Raw genomic sequence first — 25,499 nt, forward strand, 5'->3', positions numbered from 1 at the left:
TGTGCTTCTTGGAGATGAATGTGAAAGGGTGAGAGAGTCAGATGCCTTGAATCCATATTATCTCCTTAACTGATTCTGATATAACCACATTCTTCCTACCTTGCAAAGTGAGCTGGCCAATTAATGTTGTTTTGGTCATTAACGTTCACTAATACTCTAGAGCTCCTTGGAAGGAAGATGTAGCTCCATCATCAAAAATGGAAGAAATAATTCTGAGCTGCCCACGGGTCTTCTCTAGGGAGTAAAACTGTTGTATAATTCACTCGGGACTTTATATTGCTCATTAGACCTTCACCGATGATAAGATAACATCTTGTTTCATTGCAGTCTGCATGGCATTTGTGAGTCAGTCAGATTCCTATGGGAAAGCCAGGTAGCTTGGTTAGCTGCCCATTTTTTTCCTTCTCACTCAGAGACTTTCTTTTCTTAGGCCAGATGTCTGCAAATTGAAGTTTGAAGGGAAGACATTTTATGTGATTGGCACCCAGAAGGAGGTCAGATGTTTTTCTAACTTCCTGTTGCTGTGTGTACGTGTGTGTGTGTGTGTGTGTGTATGAAAGAGGTTCAAGAATAAAACATGACTCGAGTATTGTAGCCCTCGAAGACTGTGACTTTGAAGTGCGATGATGATGGCAGCTGTAGGCTGAAAACATTCTAGAGGTAAACAAATAAACACTAGGTTTGCACATTTAAGAATAACGTGAGCAATGCTGACTCTACAGCCCTGTGTGAAAAATAGATGAAAGTAAAGTTAGGAAAAAAAGATCTTCATGTCCACATATAGCCATATGAAACAAATGAAGATACTTATAAAGCTAAATATCAACCAGGGCCGGCTAGTATTGTAAGCAGAGTCTATAAGTCCCAAGAGTGTTAAAATAAAGGAGTTACCAAATATAGGTTGTGGCTTGCTTGGGAGTGGATGTGGGAGAAGGTCTTTACCAAGCACTGAGCCTCAGAGCTAGCTCTGAAGTTTTCAGATTTTCTTGACCCTGTTTATCAATTTAAGTACTAGTTATTCAAGGATGGCAAATAAATTTTTAACTAATCTGAATCTGATAGGGAGGTAGGTGATGCCTGGAGAGTTGAGAAAGTTTGTGAAGCTGCTTTGTATGAGAATCAGGTCTTAAATTACTGAGGTCTGCAATGAGTTAGGGAGGGAGATAAGACTTCAGCCATGCTTTAAAGAACATAGTAACATATCCAGTTATTTCAAATATGTGTGGTAGAAGGCAGGACAGAAATAGGTAAATACCCGAAGGAAAAACATAAACTGTGTTTAACTTGCCCTTTCTTGTTTTGTTATATTTTATTAGAAAAAAGCCGTGTTGGCATTCCATACTTCAACACCAGCTGCCTGCAAACATCTTTGGAAGTGCGGGGTAGAGAACCAGGCCTTTTATAAGTAAGTAGCTTTTATTCACTTAATCATATGTTCTAAAAGCACTCATGGAGTCCTTTATGTTTTGCAAATGGCTGCATATTCATTTCTTTTATTATAGCTCTTTTTATTATATTGAAGTGCATTATAAATTTGGTGCATTGTTCAGGGTGACGCCTAGCTATTGTTGGCCCGACTGAGTCCTGAACTCTTATGTTTCTCATAGAACCACTGCAAACTATTTCTTTAGTTGTTATTTCCATTAGACATGCACAGAATATTTCAGGTTTGATGTCCTCTTAGAAGCACAGCCCTTGAGGTAGAGTTTAGTGCAAGTACTTTATTTGAGATGAAGTCAACAGATGTACCAATAGGGGTGCATGGAATTAAGACAGAGAAGTAAACAATAGAGGGTAAATTATTGAGTAGAAGCCTACTGTGGGCAGCCAGGCTAGCTCTGCTAGGGAACTATGGGAGATCATATAGCATGCTTTAATGTTCTTCTGCAGATGAGATGAACAAAGACACAGGGCTGTTTATCTACCCAATCCCCATTCATTTTGGTTGAGAAGACTTTGGAGGGTGGAGTTAGTTCTTTCTGGCACTTCTGACTTACTCTGAGTGTGGGTTGAATATGCCTTCACAGGAGACTTTGGGAAGAGAGTCCTGCTTCAGTATATAGAAATGAGAGGTAAAAGTTTACTGGTAGAATTCCATCAGAATCTCAGAATATGGAAAGTTGGGGCTAGACGGGACTTCAAAAACCGTCCATAAGACTGTCAGACTTCGAAAGGTTCACACAGAGGATGTGTCTATGAAGTCCCACCTTCCCCTCTAGGAGACCCACTAGCTGACTGGAGTAGCAGTGGTAATGGACACAGTCAAGGATCTAATCTTCCCTGACCAGGTCATCAGCACCCCCGACCCTGCTGCCCATCCAGGTGACTTTTGCTCAGTTTTCCCCACATTCTGCCTTCCTCCTTACACTCATCTCACTGAGTCTCTGAACCTCCTGGGCTGTGGCTGACAAGGATCATCAGGAGAACAATGACTTGGATATTTTGTAAACCTGTTTTCAGCCATAGAATACTTTTCCTTAAGTGAAATATAGCCAAAACCCAATGTGTAGAGGGATAAAAGAAGAGAAGCTGGGCTTGTAGATGGGGCCAGAGTAGGATTGGAGATTGAAGATCCTTCACCCATTGCTCATGGTTCCTTAGGAACTTGAATGACCAGTTGGATGGTACTCTTGGAATGTCCCCACATTTAGCACTGAGAGTCCCAAGTCCCATATCCCTCAGCCCTGGGCAAACCCTACCAGAAGCAGAATTTGAAGATCCCTAGATGAGACAATCCACAAAATGCTGAGCTTCTAGGAATGACAGGAAAAGATGATGTGACTCAGTCGATCTTCCCACCACCATCAATACCTTGGTATTCTTGTGCTCCTGCAGTGTTGGAGGCTGGTAAAAATGGGGTTCTGTTTGGCCTCTGAAAGATCAGTGTGTCTAGAAGTCTCTGCCTTCTAGAGGGAAATGCAGAGGATTTTATGCTCTTTGTCTTTAACTGGAGGCTATGGCTTTTTCTGTGGTTTTAAAAAATTATCTTGGAAAGTTAAAATATAATTTGCTTGCCTTTTAAAGGATACAATTCAGTGATTTTTTAAGTATAATACACACTGTTTTTCAATCATCACCATTATCTAGTTCCAGAACAATTTGATCAACCCCTCCAAAAGCCTTGTATCCAATAGCATTCACTTCCCAGTCCTTGAAAACCACTGATCTACTTCCTGTTTTCATGGATTTACCTATTCTGGACATTCTTATAAAATGGAACTATAAAGGACGTGACCTTTTGTGCCTGGCTTCTTTCACTTAGCATATGTTCAAACTTCATCTATGTTACAGTATTTGTTAGTACTTTATTCCTTTTTATAGCTGAATAATATTCTACTGTATGAATATACCCCTTTTTTTTTATCCATTCATCAATTGATGGGCATTTGGGTTGCTCTCTCTTTTTAGCTGTTATGAAGAATGAATAACAGCTACAATGAATATCCACCTATAAGTTTTCATGTGGTTTTATGCCTAGGAATGGAATTGCTGGGCCATAGGATAATCCCATATTTATCTATTTGAGGAACTGACAGTTTTTGGAGCCTTAAGATTTTGAAACTCCTCTGTTCGTCCTTTGATGAAATTGCTGCATGCTATTTAGAAATGTTGAGTTAGCTATTTCAATGAATATTTTCTTGTAAATGAGGGACTTGATTAATGGAGTCAAGACATAAGGGAAAAACAAGATAGATACAGCATTCTTTTTTTTAACGGTGCTGGGGATTGAACCCAGGGCCTTGTGCTTGCAAGGCAAGCACTCTACCAACTGAGCTATCTCCCCAGCCCTAGCATTCTTTTATTATATTTATATATGCATTTATAGATCCAATCTCTCTGAGTCTTGAAACTAGGTTCTTCTTTTTCTGTGTATTTCCTGAAGACTCCAGGCATTGAAAATGTATTTACTGGATCAAATTGATAAGGCCTGGTTCCTGTCTTTAGGAGATTTTAATTTCATGGTAAAGACCAAATGGGGAGTGAAAGTAAAATGATAAGGGGACTTCAGGGGAGAGGGTGAGTCTTGCTGCTGAGGCTTCTAAGGGGTTGCAGATCCCCTCAAGGGATCCTGGACTAGGTGAGGGACCAAGGTAGGGAAGTGAAAGTCACATTTTGGCAGCATGAGTGGTTACACAAGACTGAGCAGAGGGTAGATGAGGTAGCATGGGGGTGGGGAATGAAGAGCTAGGAGAACTTAGGCCAGACATGGAGGCTCCGCCATTGTGAAAGAAACAGCAGGAATGCCGTGTGGTGTGGTGTCACTCTAGATGATCCCAGGGGAGGGAGGAGCCGGAGGCTTTCTTTCAGAACCATTTCAGTGCATCCTACTGGGAGGGACTTTGGCACCAGCTCAGAATTGTAGTGGAATCATAGGGTTCTTCCCTATCAAAGAATAATTTAGAGACATTAATTCATTATTTTCACACATTGTTTCATTATGTGTGGGAAAGCCAGCTGACAGATGGAATGAAATAAAGGCAAAGTGGCATTGAAAAGAGACAATAGAGGGAGGGGAAAATTGCAATCCAGGGAATCTGATTTGCACACTTTGGGGTAGGTAAAGTAGCATGTAGGCAGCAAGGAGGCCGGTCTGACCATCGGTCACTAACTGGACCAACTAGGCAATCCAAGAAATCCCTTCCAGGCATTTGATGATGCTTCGGAAGACCCAGAGGATTTACCTGTGAGCACACATGACAGACTGTATACTGCTGACTGAGTCCTTGTGTCTTTCATTAGGCCATGCTACCCTGCCTTTCTCATTAGGATTTTTAATCCTGAGCATTTATGCTGATCTGAGATTTGCCAGAACCTTTTGTTCCTCCTCCGGGATCACATAATCATCCTTGTTCTTAAGAAGGAAGGAGGTTGCTTGTTCTCCAGCTGTGGGACCTTGGGCAAGACCCTTAAGTGCTTGCTGGCTTCAGTCTTAATCTGTAGGGAACTGGAACTCAGGTGTGCATTTGCATGCATCCCTATCCATAATAAGTGTGTGCACTGAAAGGAAACAGGCTTGGGTTTGAATCTTGATCCTGTCACTTACCAGCAGTGTGACCTGGAACAAAGTCCTAAAACTCTGAGCCTCATATTTATTTTTCATCCATCAAATTCAATGGCAAAAATCTACCTTGAGGTGTTCAGTTCTGCCAGGCACAATAACTATGGATAAATGGCAGGTGCTTAGATAACCATTATTATTGCCCCTTTGAAAATGATGAAAGTATCTAAATACCAAGTGGATACAGAGCCCAGTCCCCTTGACTCCACAGGGCTCTGGCCTGTGACCCTCAGGGGTGGTGCCTGCTTCCAATGCAACTCCACACCTTGTCCAGGAAGACACAGGTCCTGGTCCTGCCTCCAAGTCTGTCTGACTGGCACAGCTGGCCCTTCTTTTTGCTGGCAGAGCAAGACCCTGATCTTGTTTCCTGGGTTGGGGCTGGTTTGTGCCTTCCATTTTTACTTCACCTACCATGGGAACAGGGAGTCCTGATGGCTGCTGCCTAGGAATTCCCCAGGGTACTTTTAAGACATGAATGTGCTGCTGGTTGTCAGCTGGCTCAGGGCCACTGATCCAATTTGAAAATTCTGGCTCTGAGATCTGCTGCTTGGGAACAGAGCCCAGAAGCAGAAACCCTGACTTTCCTGTCTACTCCAGATCCCAGGGATCCCCAACACAGACTTAGTCACCATTTAAGAGCTTCTTTTATACCATGTGTGGTCTAGGTGCCACCAGTTCCAGGGTGCTGGAGCTCACGCTTACTGGATGCTGGTTCATTGAAAGGACATCTGATGTTTAAAGGAATAAGTGGTTCTCTGGTGTTTTCATTCAAATAATCTTTATTTCACATGTTATGCTGAGCACTGTGCTAGGCACTGAGGCCCAGTGGAGGCTCAAATGATGTTCCCTGTCCCCATTTAATATGGAATTATGTGCAGGGGATAAAGGCAGTCCCTAATTTCTCATTGGGAATTTGGGGTGCTAGAGGAACAATGATATAAAAAAGGACAAAATGAACCCAGGATAGCTCTCCAGATTGGTACCTCTCCCTCTTTATCAAGCACATAAATCACCAGGAGATCTTGTTAAAATGGAGAACTGAACTCAGGGTGGGCAGGAAAACCCATTTTCCAATATGTTTCCAGATGATGCTGTAATGCAGGTCCACAGACCACACTAAGTAATAAAGTTCTAATCAGTGGTTCTCACCCCTGACTGCCCCTTAGAACTATCAGGGGGAACTTTTAAAAGATACCAATGGCTGGGGTCCTTGGATCCTACCCTAGCAGAATCATAATCTAGGTTCTTACCAAAATTTCTTTATGAATGTTCCTAGTGACACTCTTCATAATAGGTAAAAAAGTAGAAACAACCCAAAGGTTCAAATGACCAAACAAAAAGAGCCCCCTCCCCTGGAAATAAGATCAAGGTTTTTCTGTGCCAGATGAAACCAGTAAAATACACTGCCAGGTGGACAGAACTGGAGGCAGTGTCAGGATATTTGTGAGGAAGGAGTCAGAGCAATGGTGAAAGCAGGAACAAAATGTGGTATATCCATACAGTGGAATATTATTCAGCCACAAAAAGCAATTAAACACTGATACATGGCATAACATGAATGAACTTTGAAAATCTTATGCTAAGTGAAGGAAGTCATTTGAAAAATATTATATTTTGTGTGAGTCTATTGGTATGAAATGTCCAGAATAGGCAGATACATGGAGACAGAAAGTGGACGAGTGGTTGCCTTGGGGTGAGGGTGGGAGATGTAAGGAGAAGAACAAGAGTGACTGCCAGTGGTCACAGGGGGGTTCATTTTGATCAAAATGTGTTAGATAGTGATGATTAATTTTTTGATCATATTTTTAGGTGTGTGAGTTATAGTAAAACCCACCAAAGTGTATAATCTAAAATAGTGAGCTTTTGCTGTGTGGATTGTATCTCAATATAGCTGTTATTTTGAGCAGTTTGAATCTGGGTTGAGGGCTCTGGCTTTGGTGGTGATTATGGAATTCTGTGAGGTGCTAATGTGCATCTGTGGGTTGAAAACTTTGCTCTAATCTGGTGATTTTCCAAAGAGGATCCCTGGGTCAGCACCAGCACCTCCAGGAACTTGTTTGAAATGCAGACTTCTGGGCTCTACCTCAGGTTTATTGAATCAGAAATGTATGCTTTGAAAAGGGTGATTCTGATACTCATTAGAGTTTCAGAGCTTGTTTGGCTCAGCATGATTTTAAAAAATACTGAAATCAGACAGATTTGAGTTTGCAGCCTGCTTCCTCAGCTTTTATCGTGTGTCCATAGGTAATGACTTAACCCCTCTGTGCCTCAGTCTCCTTAACGTGGTCTGCTTCCTCCTAGGAGAGAGTTGTGAGGATAAAAGAAATTAGTATGTTTAAGGTGCTTTGGATGGAGCATGGTCCATAGTAAGGGCTCAATAATGACAAATGCTGTTATCATTACTCCTAAACCATAGGAAAACATTGCAAATGGGAAATGTGTTGTTAATTTTAGAGGTGGCTTCTTGAAATACCACCCAGTGTCCCAGCACCCAACCCTGACTTCCATCCTCAGACCCTGGAGTAGCAGGTATCAGAGGAGAAATCGGAGACCAGGGTCCAGAGAGGTTAGTCCTGCAAAGAGTACTTGGGTTTCTGTAGATGTTCAGAGATGGGGTTCGCTGAGGGTGAGGATGAACGATGCCTACCTTGTCTACCTTACCTAGCGAGCTTATTCAGGCGTCGGAGATCGAGCTCTGAAGGCACAGATCTAATTTTATTTAGGGTTGTACAGGACATATATAGGCACATTATCCAATCAGGTTAACACGCTTGTTAAAGTGTAACAGAGTCAGCCTATAGGTGAACATCGAGGGTTGAAGTAGTGCAAACAAACCAAGTATACCTAAGTAATTCTGCCCAGCAACAGGTCTGAGACAAAGGACTGGGGGAATGGCAAGCTCCAGCACACAGCATGAGGCAAGGCAGCGCGGGTGAGCTCACATCACAGCTTGCTGGGATGCTTGACAGAGCAAGGCCTCCCCTCAGCTCTAGCTCAGCCTCAACAGCTGCAAAGACCTTCAGTCCATGGCGAGTCTTTACGATTACCTCAGTTTCTCTGTTCAGACTTCAGTCATGGCGAGTCTTTACGATTACCTCAGTTTCTCTGTTAGACCATTGGTGTCAGTGACTGCTGTCAGATAAGCTTGAGGAATGTTCCCTACAGGTTTCCCTGTCAGGTCAGATGCTTGAGCTTAGTTATGCTTCTGGTTTGAGATTTTGATGCGGAATTGGGGGTGAAAGTAAGAGAGGGCAGAAAAAAAAGAAGGCAGAAAGCTGAAAAGTGAGCTGCTGTTCTAAGTAGGTTACAGATTCATTCCATTGCATTGGGTGGAAAGAAGGCTTTTCCCCTGGGCTTGTGGTTGATAGTAGAACCTGGTAAACAGAGGGCCTGGAACACATAGGCTGGAATTAGGGCTCTTTATTTTCAGAGTGTACAAGGTGGTTCCCTCTGAAGATTTAGGGGATCAGCTTTGGTAACTCCATGGTAAGAAGGCATGGAGAAGTTTAGAGAGTGATATTATGGAGGAAAAAGAGTGAAGGCAGGTGGGGAGGAAGGGAGGAAAGCTATCACATAATGACCAGGCACCTGCTAGACACTTTAAATCATTTAATCTCATGTACCCCTCCTTAGAGCACTATGAAGTAGGTATTATAACACCTTCTTTCTTTAGAAATACCTGGAGAAACTGAGACCCAGGAAATCCACATAAAGTGACCAAGGTACACAGTACAGAGGCAGGTTGTTCTGGGCCATTGTTCTTTCAGGTGAAATGTCATCTCTTGGATCAACCAAGGAGAATCTGGGGAGGCAGAGGTTCTCAAATGCAAGTGGGGCTGCCTTGGAATCACCTTGGGGTGCTTGATTAAAACATAAATTCTTCTCTAGACCCGGTGAGTCACAACCATGAAAGAGCAAGCTGGAGAACCTGTGTTCCTAATACCTGCTCCAAGTGTGGCTGCTGCCCTGTCATGTTTGGGAATTGGCGCATTGGGTTTGCTCAGTCTCTTAACCCACCGTTCTGCCATCGTTCCCCTATTCATTTCCTTCCCTCCTGAGGTCTTTGTTTTGCAAGTCCCAGTGGGTTTATGTTGTTCGAGCTCTTCGATTAAACTCCTGTTAAATTCCATTGAAGATCTCAACTGAAGCATCCCAGGAGTCTACCTGGACATTTGAGAGGGCAGAGAATTGATGGTGACTCTCTCCAGCAAATTGAATGACACAAATAATCATCCAGGAGAAATCAGCTGCTGGGAAGAAGCCAGTGCTTTTTCCTCTCCTCTCATCCTGAGCAGACAGCTGTTGGCTTTCTCTGTGAAATGCATCTTTTAACCTGCTTTTCCTGGGTTGCTCTGAGGCTTTTCTGTGGAGGCAGTGCACAGCCGAAGCCTCCCTACAAGAGGTCATCCTGGATCTAAGAGTAAGGTCATGGCTGCCTCATGGGGCCTGGAAGAGACAGAGTTAAGGCTGAAAGCCTGAACAGATGTAAAGGTGGTTGCCACCTCTCCCAGCAGGCCCCTATACCTGGGAGGTTGACTGACTAGTGTGCTAACTTTAGTGGTCACTTCTATAAAACAGGCACAGTGTTGAGTGTGAATTTCCAAAATCCATTTAAGGGTCTGAATTATTTACTTTTTAGCAGACCACTTTGCCTTAAGGATCCTTAGGAACATAGAATTTAAAAATTCAAAAAATAATAGTGATTTCTTAAAGGCTTTCTCTTTTCACCATTGCCACCTCTGAGGGTATGGGAGTAACCGCCATGCCAAGAAGAAATGGGGACAGTGACTGTCCTTCCCTTGAACTCCAGTAGAGATGGTGTCAGGCCCACAGCTCTCCAGGGCTGGGAGTGGGGATGCAGGTGGTGTGGATGGGCCTGGAGTGGGTATGTCCTCACAGAAGCAGGACCCAGCCTGGACCATCTAAGTGTGGCTTACTGGGCCTTTTTATCCTCTTGGGTGGGTTTGGTCTCATTGGAAGACCTGTGCTACAAAACACTCACTGCTCACTGCCCACCACAGGCATAGTCACTGGCTTCTGTTTCACCATGACCCAGTGTCCTATGTCAGGACCCTCCAAGGTATGGGTCTCAGGACACAGAGGGTGAGAGGGCAAGGTTTTTTATTTCCCCCCAAAAAGATTGTTACTGTGGCTTTCTATTTTTCTTTGAACAAAGTTCCAAATTCTTAACAAGGATAACTTAAGGGTCTGGTCCTGCAAAATTGAACTCTGACTATCTCTCTGGGTTTACCTTTTTCCATTTTGTTCATCTGTACATTCGCTTTCTTTCTTCATTAGGGAATCTGTGTGTGTGTGTGTGTGTGTGTGTGTGTGTGTGTGTGTGTGTGTGTGTGTGTAGTACTAACTTGGGGAAATATACTAAGTCTTCTTAGTTCTGCAAATGCATAGGCTGAGGGCTTTTGTGCCTTTTGCCCATCTGCCAGGCACCCCCACCAACCACCACAGTCTCCGGGTTAACAATTTCTAGTCCCTGAATCTTGGCTCTAGTGTCCTTTCCTCTGGGCACCTTTCCTAGTCCCCCAGAGTAGATCAGTCCTTCTCCCCCATGTTGTCATTGTATCTTTTCCCTCATAGCAAGCCAAACAGCTTACCACTTACATTTATTTACATGGTTATAGATTTATATTTATTTCTCCTCTAGGTCTTGCACCCCATGAATGCAGAGAGCATGTGTCTTCCCGGGGCTTAACTTGGTGAACAAAGCAGGGTCAGCACTTGCTGAGCCAATAAGTGAAGCTTCAGAAGGCTCACAGGTGGTGACCACTGCCTGCCTTGAAACTTCTAGCTATAACCCTGGCTTTGTGCGTGTCTTTACTCAGAATCCTATAGAGCATATTTGTTTTTGTGTGTGTGTTTAGAGATTTTTTTTTTGTGACTATTGATATTTTAAATCACCTCAGACTCTGGGTGAGGTGGACTTAATTACATAAGTCTTACAGGTCTGCTGCAGAGTATCCCCAGCTGTCAAGGTAATTTTAGGGCCCTGTGATCAGCCTCAGAGTGGGCCATATTCTCGGTTGTTTCTCAGAGTGTTGTTTTGTTCTTATTTATGAGCACGGATCAGGGGTGCTGAACCAGCGCTTGTCTGGGCTTCTCACCCCTTGTGCATCTTAGTCATCTACTGGTGTGGATTCTTTGAAAGGGCACTGGGTCATGGTGAAACAGAAGCCAGTGACCATACCTGTGGTGACATGGCCCTTGTTCCCATGCTTGGGCAGTGAGCAATGAGTGTTTTGTAGCACAGAATGAACTTTGTTGCTGGGAAGCTGTTTTCTGATATGTTGACCCAGGTGCAGCTAAAAACGTACCCCAATACCAGTGAACTTAACGATGCTGTGTCACAAAATTTCATCTTCTTCATCCTCAAACAGCAATCAGGGAAGAACCCCATTTGATTATCAATATTGCCTAGTCTTTTTGTAGGCCATTAGCCACTAATGGATTGTAAAACTGAGCACGTGGGTCATGACCAACATTCAAAGAGAATGAAGGCAGATAGCATAGGAGGATATCAGTGGTGGCATCGGATTTAATACAAGAAAAAGTATTCTTTTGTGAAACTTTTCTCTCCGTTCCTGTTTGCAAGTGCTCAGTCACAAAGTAAAATGTGTTTTTTGCAGTCAAAATATCTTATTACCACAGCTCTACAGTAATGCCCTACTTGAACTTTCCAATGTTATTACCACCTCTGCCTTGCTTTTTATTAAAGGTATGCAAAATCCAGTCAGATCAAGACTGTGTCAAGCAGTAAGATATTTTTCAAAGGAAGCAGATTTCGATATAGGTGAGTACCATTGATCCCATTGCAGTGGTGGGGTTGGAGTGGGGATGGCTATTTACATTCAATCGTTTTGCTCAAAAATAGATCCCCTTAGGTTTATGCTCTCACACTGATTTCTACTTCATTGAGCTCTTATGCTCCCAGGGAACCTTTGACCTCTACAGTAACTTCTCTTTGTGGAACAAGAAAAGGGGTAAATTCTTAGAGCTGGCTCAAATCACTGTGAAATTAAAGAAAAGGTGACATGTGTTCACCCTCTTTCTCTCTTCCGCTGAACATCTGCACATACCTGCATTTCTGTCTTTTACAGTGGTAAAGTTGCCAAAGAGGTGGTGGAGGCAAGTTCCAAAATCCAGAGGGAGCCTCCAGAGGTGCACAGGTGAGTGGGTTGGTCCTTCCTAGGTAGCTCAGTGGGTAGAGCACCTGCTTAACACTAAAAGAAAGAGAAGGAAAAACTAATCTGACTTTCCCAAATTCTTGATAATATCCCTGTGTGTGGTAACATATAGCATTAACCTAATAAATAAATAAATTTAATTAATTAATTAAAAACACTTTCGCAGCCCTAGAAATCTCCCTTCGACAGATTTGACTGGGCTGTGGCCTGGGTGCAGCTGGGCTCTCTTTTGAGTTACTTTGGGAAAGAGTCATTGATTAGGTACGGAGTGTCGTGTGAGCAAGTAGGATACATGCTATGTCTTGGCCAAGCTCTGGTGTTCTGTTCTCTCGGAACTGACTTCTTCACTGTCTCTCTCATCAGATGTGGTCAGTTTCCATTGGCTAGACTCCCTTTAGACTATTTCGCATGAGCCAAGAGGCTCACCTGGGAGCGCTTTACTCCCAAGGGTTACCCACAGGAATGAGGAGCTTAGTCATTATTAGTTCAAGAATGCATATCTTCATTAAGGTGATTATCTAGGGTAGTTCTTAGGAATGAAATGTTCTCTTGACCAAAATGTACTTCACACCACCAAAATTTACACAAGCTATTGCATGTTCTTAACCTCAAACATGCAAAGTATCTTAAAGCTGGACATTCTTACCATGGTGCCACCCACCCCCGCTTGTAAGGCAAGATCGTCATGAGCTAAATTCTTTTTTTTTTTTTTTTTTTCTGGATAATCAGAATCCATCAAGATAATAGATGAAAAATACAAACTGTCGAACATCCACTTTACAAACATCTCCAGAAAATAAAAGTGTGACAGGATCCATTTCCATTAGCCTTCTTTCCCAGTGCATAACCCACCCTGTACAAAACTGTTTGGACTCCTATGACATAGAATAAGATCTGCTTGGATGAATTCAATGTGATGACATTTGAAGCACCTCTTGATCAAATCAGACAAATCAGAAGGTCAGAGGTAGATCACCACAATTATGTGTGACTAGACATTAGATTCTTTTTTTTTTCACTTTTTAAAAATTATAAACAAATGGGATACATGTTGTTTCTCTGCACATGGAGTAAAGGCATACCATTTGTGTATTCATAAATTTACATAGGGTAATGTTTGATTCATTCTGTTATTTTTCCCCTTACCCCCACCCCTCTTTTCCCTCTATACAGTCCTTCCTTCCTCCATTCTTACCCCCCTCCCTAACCCTAACCCTAACCCTAATGCTAACCCCTCCCACCCCCCATTATATGTCATCATCCGCTTATCAGCAAGATCATTCGTCCTTTGGTTTTTTGAGATTGGCTTATCTCACTTAGCATGATATTCTCTAATTTCATCCATTTGCTTGCAAAAGCCATAATTTTATCATTCTTTATGGCTGAGTAATATTCCATTGTATATATATATACCACAGTTTCTTTATCCATTCATCAATTGAAGGACATCTAGGTTGGTTCCACAATCTGGCTATGGTGAATTGAGCAGCAATGAACATTGATGTGGCTGTATCCTGTAGTATGCTGATTTTAAGTCGTTTGGGTATAGGCGAAGGAGTGGGATAGCTGGGTCAAATGGTGGTTCCATTCCAAGCTTTCTGAGGAATCTCCATACTGCTTTCCAGAGTGGCTGCACTAATTTGCAACCCCACCAGCAATGTATGAGTGTACCTTTTTCCTCACATCCTCGCCAACACCCATTGTTGCTTGTGTTCTTGATAATCGCCATTCTAATTGGGGTGAGATGGAATCTTAGGGTAGTTTTGATTTGCATTTCTCTTATTACTAGAGATGTTGAACATTTTTAACCACCTTTGATGTCCTCTTAGAAGCTGGCAATAGAGGCAAAACTACTCCCAAGTGGCTCAGCTTTGGTTTATTTTTTCCAGCTTAAAGCCAGAGTACTTGATCTTTAAAATAATAAATAAATAAACTGCATGCTGGCGGGAGGGGGAGAGTGTTTCTCTTGATGGTAAAACAAGAAACAGAAATCTTCTTCAACATAAACTTCAGAGACATGTTCTCCAAAATAAGTCTTTCCAAGAGTCTCATAGTTACCATCTATGGGTGGTTAATGAGATCACAAAACAATTTTTAAAAAATACTTCTCTTATAAATTGAGATTTTCATAATTTAAGAAAATCAAGACTTCCTAGTTTAGGGCTTCTCAAACCTTAACTTGCACACAGGATCACCTGGGAATCCTGTTTAAATCAGATTCTGATTCAAGAGACCCAGTGATGTTTGATAGTCTGCAATTCTTACAAGCTCCCAGGCGATGGCCATCTGGCTGGTCCATGGACCACACTTTGAACAGCTATACTCTCAGTTGGTGTTAGGGTGAAGGAAGTAGCTTCACCAAGGTGAGAGCTTTTCTTGGAGTGCACTGAACCACCAAAAAGGGGCTGGAAATGAATATAGCCTGAGGTATCAATCAATTTAGTTTCTCTTTTCTGGAATCTTCTAAAATCTCCCAAAATATTACTACAAACAAGGACCCAGAGGCTTTTGAGGACTGTTTTTCATGCTCTTTCTTTCTCTTGCACCACCCCTTTATTCTGTATGTGGAAGACTATTAAATTCACATCCTCTGGAAGCCTCGGTTCTTTGTCAGCATCCCTTAAATCTCTGACAGTACTGGGAAGAAGAATTTGGTTCATGTAATGGTGTAAACAAAGCAAGCTCTGGGAGGTCAGAGCTCTGTCCCTCTGTGTCACCTCCATATCCTCCATCCCCAAATGCAGTGCTTGGTGCCTAGTAGAGCTCAACACTTATTTGTTGAATGAATTCATGAACTGAGAGGGTAACAGTAGTACCTCTGTTATTTTCTTTTGTGGTACTGAGGATGAAACCCAGGGCCTCAGACGTGTTAGGCAAATGCTCTACCACTAAACTATATTCCCAGCCCCCTGTTATTTTCTTAGATCTAAAATCTGTCCAAGATGCTGCACTATCAAACTTCATCTTTCAAGAGGCAGTGATGATATGTAATACTTTCATGCTGGCAAATTCTCTTTCCCACCAAGGAGCCAGCTGCATAGTAGAAAATTATTTGTCTTAGACAATTATTTTATTTTCAAATCATTTCAGCTTCTTTGTTATGGCTGTCAAAACTACAAGGAAAATAATGAGCTCTCCTCTGATGGTGGGTGCCCAGAGATGACTGTTAGTATTGCATGGTGATGATAAGGCTTTAATTAATCATCTTTCCTCACACCTGAGATTCTACTTCTCACACAATGACAGGTTCATAGACTCCTACTTCTGAAGTATGTGTATAGAGAGACAGAAACAGATAGACCGAGAATAATGTTTTGGAATTATTCTTGTTCTTCAAAAAGAGGAGCAGAAGTTAACTCTGACATTAGGTCACTTATCATTTATTGATGACAAGATCCATAAGCAAAGTTCTCTGGGGTTGGTTGCTGGGTAGATTCACTTGCCCAGGCAGACAGAGGCTGCAACTCACTGAGCCCAGGGCTGGCTGTGCAAGCCACCTGGGCATGGCAGCCACCACCAGGGGACACTCAGAGGCAGCATTTGTATCTGAATCAAGTACATTAATCTTGGCTGTGTTGCTTCCCAGCCATGTGGCCTTGGGTAAGTCATTCACCTTCCCAGATCATCAGTTTGCCCAGCTATAAAATGAGATTTATATTTTGCTTTTCCCTAATTCTAGATTTCTGGGGGGATTAAAAATAAAGTATTTTGAATGCCATATAGTTGTGATTATTGATATTGTTATCATCTGTTATCCAAATGGGAAGGTAGGATCTGAAAGAGAGATTCACATTAGTAACCTTCAGATAAAGTTTTTGGAAGCTTGCTAGCAGGCCAGCATGGCTTCCTTTCATTCCAAGAAGTGGTGAAAGAATTTCTAGAGCCTCATTTTATCTGCTCTATTTTATGCCACCATTTTTGTGTCCCAAGTTTATCCATATAAGTGTTACATAACCCCAGTTATCTTATCTATAAACATGGTATTTTTCATGCCTGTCCTACACGCATATTGAGAAAAGCCAGGGGGTGAATTGAATGCGAGCCATGTTTTCCAGCATTAGAATCAACTTGCAGTTCCCAAAGGAAACCACTTGACTTCAACAGAGTTCTTAGTGGCAGTCTTCTACGGAGAATGTTTCACACACAAGTGGGCTACGAAGTGTGCCAGGCCTTTTTGCAGAGCCAGCTGTTGGATGGATTCTGAGGATGGAGAAGCCTGGCCTGTGTCTTGGCCTGACCTGGGAAGATGCAGTCATAGAACCAGTTATCTCATGACAAGGCTTGGTGTTTTAGTCAACTTTACACCACCGTGACCAAGTGACCCGACCAGAACAACTTAGAGGAGGAAAAGTTCATTTTGGCTCATGGTTACAGAGGTTTTGACCATGGTCTGCTGTCTCCACAGCTCTGGGCCAGAGGTGAGGCAAAGCGTGCCATAGAGGAAAGCAGCTTTGGACATGGCAACCTGGAAAAGAGAGCGCTCAGTTCACCAGGGACAAAATATAAACCCCAAAGGCATGCCCTCAGTGACCTGCTTCCTTCAGTCACACTCCGTCTGCCTACAGTTACCACTCCGTTAATTTATTTGAGATTAATCCACTGATTAGGTTATAACTCTCATAATCTAATCTTCTCACCTCTGAACATTCTTTCATTGTCTCACACCTGAGATTCTGGGGGATAACTCATATCTAAAACATAACACTTGATGCGTCTCCAAGGATTCATGTGTTATAGAACCTTGGTTCTGGTGCATCAGTGTTGAGAGGTGGGACCATTAAGCCATGGGGCCTTGTTTGGGTCATGGAGACACCACCCACATGAGTAGCCTGAATCTTTGAAGGTGAATGAGCTCCCTCAGTCTCCACGGACTGGGTTATTAGTTTTCTCAAGAATAGATTGTTATAAATCCAGCTGTATCACGTTTGCCCTCTTTGCATGTTCCAGTTTATCTTTCTGCTTTGTCTTCCATGAGGTGAACCAGGATGTGGCTCTCATCAGGAGATAAGCAGATGCCCACACCATGATTTTTTTTTTCTCCTCTCTTTCTTTACACATTACACAATATCAGATTTTCTGTTATAGCATCACAAAATGGAATAATACTCCTCAGGTACTCAGATGAAAGGGAAGAACAAGAAGCTGATTGAGACCTGGGCACACACTTAGAAGAGTGACACAGTGGGACCTCATATAGCAGGACATTTAGGGGTAGAGCACTGTCCCTTCAGGGTGTTGCAGGCTGAATTAAGTAGAAAGGTGGTATGGATTGCAGCGAAAGAAATGGACTAGGCATTAGATAATGTGGCTTTGAATCCTGAGTATGTATGTCTTAAGTTATATAACTTTATCATCATCTCTATGTAAGGTATTTTCCTTACCTGTCCTACAAGTATACTGAGAAAAAAGTGATGAGATCAAGTGTCTACAAGTCACTTTGTAAGCTAAAAAAAGGGTCATTCAGATTCTGATATTATATTTGTTCCTAGAACAACTGTGCTGTTCGGCTCTCACTTTGAAAGAAACCTGCCTCAGTTGGCACCTTTAAAAAGTCTGCAAAGGAGATTAGACTAAAGCTTCCACAAGCTAAGGAATATCTAAGGCTCCCAGAACTTGGAAGACATCACTAGATTTTTCTGAGAAACCACCCCCACCATGAACTCCAGTGTTTAACAGTGGAAAGCTTTTACTATTATTAAAGGACAAAGAAATCAACTTATAATTAATATTTAGTCTATTCTATTTCATATAATGGCAGACTACAATCTTATTCTGATTCTCAAAGAATTAGACTAAACATAGGAAAAGCACAAATTATATTTATGACTAACCTAAATATTTTTATTATGTAAAGTATCTCTAGAATCAACTATTAAAACTAGGAAAGCAGCAAAGGCTAAACACCACATCCAAGCTCAGAGGAATGCCTCTTTATCCATCTATTATTATACTAAAGCAACCACAGACTCCTTTTAACTTGAGCACAGCTACAATTGTTTATTTTCATATATTTTATCTATGTATTACTGCTAAATTTTCATTGTGCACTATTTTGTGTCCCAATAGAGTAAAACCTTCCCAATGTTTATCCAGTAAGTTTCTAATGATATGTTGATTATTAATATTAAAAAGCAACTACACATGGAGACATGCCACACCTATGGCTCCCAAGAGGGAGGACCATCAACAGAACCATGTCAAGTGTTGAGTCCTCTACTGCAACAGAACCACGTCAAGTGCCAGGGTACTAGGAAATAGATGCGGCAGTCAGAGAATGTTGGGAGGAGGACTGAGGGGCAGTTAAAGACCCTTCATAAAGACTCAGTAAGCGCCCATTATTGTAGCATAAGCAGTGATTTTGGGGAGATAGGAAGAATTGCCAGCTTATCTGGCAGGCTTTGTCAATCATGGGGCAGAACAATTCAGAGTCACTTTGTGCAAGAAATTAATATATGGATGTTAGGGTTTAGACATGAGGTGTCCCCCAAAAGCTCATGTGTGAAATAATGCAAGAAAGTTTAGAGGTGAAATGATTGAGTTATAAGAGGTTTGACCTAATTAGTGAAATAATCCCCTGATAGGGATTAACTGAGAGTTAAAATGCAGGTTGGATGTAGCTAAAGGAAATATGTCTCTAAGGGTGTGCCTTTGGGGTATTTATTTTGTCCATGAGGAGAGTGTTCCCTCTTTCTCTCTCTCTCTGCTTCCTGATGCTATGTTCCCAGCTGCTTTCCTCCTCTATACCCTTCCAATGATGCTTTGCTTTAACTCAGGCCCTGAGGAATAGAGTTAGCTATCTATGGACTGAGACCTCTAAAACCATGAGCCCCCAAATAAATTTTTCCTCCTTAAAACTGTTCTTGTCAGGTCTTTTTGTCCCACCAGCAAAAAAAAAACTGACTAACACTATGGCTTCTCAGAGGTCAGAAAACTACAAAACTCATGCAAAGCATATTAATGTGTTGCACTTTGCAGAGATGGAATCACAGTCATTAATGACCACAGGGACCAAAGGATTCCATGGAAACTCAAAAACTGAGAACTGTTCATAATAAAGAATCTCCTTTCCTCTCTCCTCCCTCCCTTTCCTTCTTCCTTCTTCCCCTCCTCCTTTCTTCTCTTCCTCCCTCCCTTATCTTTGCAAGAATTTCTTTCTCCCTGAGTTTTTCCTTATAAACTCCACCATACTCACTAGGACTTGTCACAGGCATCACCTCCCCTACAAGGTCCTCCCTGGCTCTCCCCTTACTCACCAGGATCTGGTGCCCCATCTCAGTGCTCCACGGGGGCCCCGGGTCATCAATCTCCTTCTTGAGATGTGTGTTTTTCCAATGGTGCCAATAGCACATTAATGAGTCATGAAGTGAGGTAGTAGTCAAGACCAGCACCTCGAACAAAATAGAATTTTTTTAAAAAGCAAATCATGCATAGCTGCATAGCTATGGGTAAACACTCATAAAACGTTCATTTTCGTTGGGGGGTCTTCCTCCAAGTGTGTGGATAAAGAAGGATGACAGAAAGTGTATTTCATAAGGTAGTTCTCAGAGAAAAAGTTTGAAAATTCTGGTTCTAAACAGAGCTGCTTAAGGTGGCAGGGGAGCTATACCCCTCCAAGAACAAGGCAGAACTCTTAGTACATACACATAGCTATATCATAAGTGGCTAAGGAATGAAGTAATGAAGAAAAGGACCTCGTGATTAAGTCCCCGTAAATTTCTTCCAGTTAGTTCCAGCTGTGAGAGTTTTTAATTCAAGATGCTAAGAGACATCCTGCTCCTCCCCTCCCCAACCCCAGGCCCAACAGAAGAGCTCAGGCTGGAAGGTAGTCCCTCCACCAGGCCTGGGGAGCACCTGTGTTGGTCTGAAATGGCAATATGTTAAGCCAGGATTGTAATTGATTTACTTTGGTTTCAAACTTGAACACCCTTAACAAGTTGCCAAACCAGGCACCTTAGGGCAGCCAGAGATGACTAGGTTAGCAGTCTCTGCTCTTATGGTGCTTATCAAGGCAGGGCATGCTCAGCACACCAATGACTGCAGAAAGACAGAAGTGACAAATGCAGTGAGCTGTGAAAGAACAGATAGCAGTATGAGAAAGGGATAGAGGGAGGAAGGGAGGGAAAGAGTGAGACTGTTGTCAGGAGCAATCCAGGAAGGCTTCAAAGGGCAGGAGACATTTGACAGCATCTTAGAAGGAAGGTCTGGTTTTGGTTTTGACAAGAAACAGGGAAGGGGAAGGGTGCCAATCATCCACCTGCAGGTTCCACCTCCTTATGTGGCAGGACAGACAGCTGGTCTCCCTGCAGCAGGCAGTGCAAACATGCTTCCCAGCTGTCAGGCACTAGTTTTAATGATACCTAAACAGTTTCCTTGCCATCTGCTGTTGCCATAGCCACTGATGTGAATGTTCCTTCCCAAAGGAGGAACAGAACTGGATTCCATAACTGGTTGGTGAGAAGGGTGTGAATGGGAATATTAATCACTGGACATCCAGCAACAGAAAGAGAGCTTGTAGCTATAGCACATCTGTGCCATCCATGTGGCAGAGATTTTGGTGCTTTTCTATTCCTCTGAGCCACACCCTTCATTCATCTTTCTGTGCATCTTGTTCAGTGATAGCTGACACCCATGTTTCCTGTATCTTTTTAAAATGTTCATGTCTTCATCTTACATGCCCAGGTCCGATGACATCTGGGGAACTATATTTTCTCTTACTAGGTTGCATTGGAACACATAGATGTTTGTCAGGATCTTAAGGGCACCCTTAAGAAGGATGGTGGGTCCTGCGTTCTATGTCACCTTTACTGCTGGCTTAATCCACTGTGAGTGTCTAGAGGCACTTCTCAGCTTGGGTGGCCACTGAGAGAGGGGGGCCAGCACTCACAAAGGACACCAACTCCATCTGGCTCCTGTCTGTTTTCAGAGTCAACATTACTCAGAGTCGCAGTTCCCACTCCTTGAACAAACAACTCGTCATTAACATGGAGCCCCTGCTGCCCCTGCTTCCTTCTCCCATTGAGCAGGAAGAGGAGCTTCCCTTGGGTGAAGGTAAGTTGGCCACTTCACTCTAGATGTCTGCTTCTGAGGAACGAAGAAACACCAATTCTTTGTATGCTGGGTAACAGGTTGGGGCAGGGGCCACAGTGAGCCACAAACTAAGTTTTAGTAAGTACATTTTTTGCAGTCAGAAGTCTGAGATATATTGGGAGTTCTATCAATTTTTCTCGGAAGTTTTATTGGCACAAGTATTTCTAAGATTGCATGGGGAAGCAGTAATAGTGTTAGACCTACACTGTCCAATATGGTAACCACTAGTCATGGTGGCTATTTAAAATTAAGTTTAAATCCATTAAAGTTAAAATTCCAACTCCTCAATCACACTACCCAGACTTCCAGTCCCTAATGGCCACATGTGGCTGATGGCTGCCATATTGGAATCTGAAACTGAGAACATTTCCATTATTGCAGGAAGTTCTATTGGAAGGTGATGTTTTCCACTCCATTACAATTAAGTTGCTGGTTATAAAGAATTCTCCACAAGTATCTCTGTGCTGCTCATCCTCTTTTTTGCCTCAGTATTTCCCCATCCACTTTTCCACAAGCACCTTGTCTGACAGTTTTGGTACAGACTAAATATAGAGTGCCTACTGCAACCCCAAAACCATTATATTTTTTAGATGATAATATAGGTGCTAATAGGCTTATTCTCTTCCCTTTCTTCATTTCCCTTCTATTTCTCCTCCTCTTCTTCATGAAAGAAAGGGAAAAATCTCACCACACTGTTTGGTGCAGACATGGTGAGGCAAATTTCACACTCTTACTAATTTTAAAGTAAACCAAAAACAAATGGCACACAAATAAATTTGTCTGAATACAAATATAGCATGCTTTTCCTTAACTTTATGCAATTTTTTTTTTGTTTTATCATTAAAAATGTGGATACTTGGAAGTGTACGAGGGCTGGTCACCTTGTCCCCAAAAGATCACCTTCACCCCAGTCTCAAGACAAGAATTCCTTCCATAGGAGAAGACTTTTCAGTTCTCAGTAAGAGTTTGTCTTGGAATACAAGTACTCTTGAGAGAGGCAGAAGGGACAAACTCACATTGACGTGTGAAGAATTTTATTAAACCATTTCCTTTTAAAGAATGCTTTGATGGTTAGAAGGGGAACTGTGCAACTTGATATCAAAATACTATGGTAAAAGGTAAGTGTGAAAAATGTGGAGGATAGGCTCTCAGAAGATGCCTTCTGTCTCCCACTGGGCCACAAGAGATGGTGAACAGGCTGGCAATAATGGCCTTTTCTCTCTGTCCTTCCAACTAATGCTGTAAGTTCCAAGCTAAAGTAATTTTCTTAACCCAAGACTCTCAGGGTCCATGTTGCTTCTCTCTCTCTATTTGTGTATGTATGTTTTGCAAATGAAAGAAAGGTATTTTGTGTTTTTCACTTCTGAATTTTATGGACTTCATCTCATACTCCTGGAATATTGCTTTGAGTGAAAATCACTTTTTTCTTAAGGTTTCACATGGTTGAATGAAGGAAGGCATGACTAATACAATAAAAAAGGAGAGAAATAACAGTATATGCATGAAATTGTGACTCCACATTATCTGCAAAGACAGAGAATAAATGGAAGTAAACATTGTAATACCAGACAGGTCGAATGGTTGGCTAGAGGAATATAAAAGTCTAGGCCATTTCTGCTTCTGGAGCTCCCTCAGGACATGAAGGGGAGGCTGGGCAAGCTTTACTCTGAACTGGTCACCCCATTCCATTAGAAACTTCCAATTTTCTATAGGAATATTCCACTGCTAAATCCTAGCCTTTTCTTTCACATAACTACTGTATGCACAATAGACAAACAATTATAGTTAAGTGCAATACAAATGCAAAATTTCATCATGTAGAGTAGGAATCTATTAACTGTCTTTTCGATTTTCCTGTTGTTTGAAAGATTCATCTTAAATTCTTTCATCAGCTGTGAAGCAAAATCGATCTCTCTCTCTTAAAAGTTTATAACACCTCTGTCAATGTGTATTAAATTTTTTTCTCTAGGAGGTTTGCCCCCTTATAAGACATCTTTGTGAGTTTTGAGGGTCAGGCAAAGCACAACAACTTCTAGAATGTAGAATAAATTTGAAAGGAAGACAAGTAGAAACAAAAATATTGCTAATTATTCAATCAATGAAATGACCCTCCCAAACTAGAGTAAGAGCAGAATCATCTTAATTACCACAAATTTCAAAGCATGATTCCTAGAGTACATGAAGATTTGTGTTCTTAATACCATTCTGTAGTGATTACTAGTCAAATTTCTGTTCTGTGTCTCTTGTCTTTATCAGGCAATGGTATTCAGACAATCCTCAAGATGAATACTGATCTTATAGGTTTATGTTTTCCTGATATGTAAAGAGAAGAGAGGAGGAGAATACAGCTCTAAAATGAGATGGTGCCTCCACCTTTGTGGATTGGTCCTGTTTCTGGGTGTTTGTGCATGAACAGTATGATGAATTCTGTTTCATCCTTACATTTTGCTATTTCAGGATGTTTTTATATCTGAGCAAGAGGAAAGTTTGAAAAGGGTAGAAATTCATTTGTTCCTTAATACAACTATAATAAATGCCACTTATATAACCAGTTGACCACGCTGACCTGTGCACATTGCTGTGAATTATGCAGATGAAGATGCTCCTTCTTCTCTGGAGGCTCACAGCAGGTTGGGGAGAAGACAGCGGGATCCACAGAGGTGCTAAGTTCTGCCTCTGCTGACTGAACTGTGTGCTCACTTTTCTGCCTGCCTCTAGGATCTCAATGCCTCAAGCTGCTGGGAGAGTGTCTTGTCCCTTAGTCACCATGGAGTGTCTGCCATAAAATCAGTGAGCAGTGGAATGAACCAACAAGACTGATAGGAAGACAGAGATGTGAGTGGTCTTGTCCACACGCAGCAATGCATGTGTGGTTGGAAGAAAGAGGACATAGGGGAATGCGGAAGGTGAGGTAGAAAGCTAGGAAAGGACCAGATCAAAATGGGTCTTCTATTACCTGCTGGAGTATTTTGACCTTATCTAACCTGATAGCAATGGGGAGGCATCAAAGGGTTTCAAGTGTGAAGATGATGTCACTGGAATTGTTTTTTGTATCTCTCTGGTGGCATGTGGAGAATGGATTCAGGATGAATATGACTGGGGCTGGAGTCTAATTTTTAACTTCAGTGTTACTGACACCTTGGACTGACATTTCTTTGTTGGCACACTGTTCTGTGCATTGTAGGGTGTTTAGAAACATCCCTGGCTTCTTCCTAGTAGATGCCCGTTGCACTCCACAAGTCTTGACAATTGAAAATGTCTCCATATTTTGCCAAATGTTCCCCGGGGAGCAAAATGGCTCTTTGACTAAGAACCATTGGGCTGGAGGCACAGAAAGCACCCAGGCACAACTGAAACAACCCAAAGAATAAACAGACAAAGGCTGAAGGGCAGAAAGAGTGAGCCTAGGAGGAGGAAATGGATTCAAGACTGGTTAACTGGAGGATTATCAAGACAGACCACTAATGACATAGCAGGAATGTGGCCCATGGGCTTCTACAGTCCAGTCCTACCTTTGACTCAAAGACACTGAGTGAACAAATGATGACTTATTTATTTCAAATATGAAACAAATGAAATACAGGAAAGTTTAACTGACATGTCAACATCACCTAAGGAATTATTGGCAAAAATCATTGGAACCACCAAAAGAGTGATAATTGTTTTTCTGAGCATTAAATACTGAGCGGCAAAGCCTTGGATATCCCTGCTTACCTTTGATGTCACCTTCCCCATCTCTGTGTGATGGCTCAGATTCTTGTTTGGAGGAGTTTCAAATCACATGCGTTTTAGAACTGGATTCATAAACAAGTCAAGAATGGCAGCCCGTCTTATTAAAAGAGTTGTCTGACTAGGAATTAAAAAAAAATCAATATTGTAGAAGTAGAATGGTCTTAATCCTGACCCTTGGAAGCCACATCTCTGTGAGGTCATGGGAAGGTCCTGGTGCCTTGTTTCAGATGGTGCCCTTGCATTCCTGCTGCTGCTATGGCTCTCTGAGGTCGTGGCTGCGAATTTGTCTGACAAGTTCTTTTCATTCATCCCAGAACTTCGAGTTTCTCCAAGACAGCTGGGCAGAGTATTACCGCCCAGATTAACCCAGCAGTGTTCTGAGAGCACATGTGACTCCATCCACCCAAAGGACAGCTGGAGGA

At 42.2% G+C, this 25,499-nt stretch overlaps 1 protein-coding gene across 3 annotated transcripts in view; it reads left to right on the top strand.

Annotated features, from left to right (window-relative positions):
* FRMD3 (FERM domain containing 3) overlaps positions 1-25,499 on the top strand; it is a 256,454-nt gene that overhangs the window by 200,502 nt on the left and 30,453 nt on the right. For all 3 annotated transcript variants that reach the window (XM_079112322.1, XM_079112321.1, XM_079112323.1), the window contains 5 exons: positions 431-494; positions 1,317-1,405; positions 11,790-11,864; positions 12,172-12,240; positions 21,182-21,306. In XM_079112322.1, the coding sequence (XP_078968448.1) occupies positions 431-494; positions 1,317-1,405; positions 11,790-11,864; positions 12,172-12,240; positions 21,182-21,306 (422 nt within the window). The remainder of the gene's footprint in view (positions 1-430; positions 495-1,316; positions 1,406-11,789; positions 11,865-12,171; positions 12,241-21,181; positions 21,307-25,499) is intronic.

The sequence above is a fragment of the Sciurus vulgaris genome, assembly GCF_902686455.1.
Source record: "Sciurus vulgaris genome assembly, chromosome: 15".
Taxonomy (NCBI): Eukaryota; Metazoa; Chordata; class Mammalia; order Rodentia; family Sciuridae; genus Sciurus; species Sciurus vulgaris.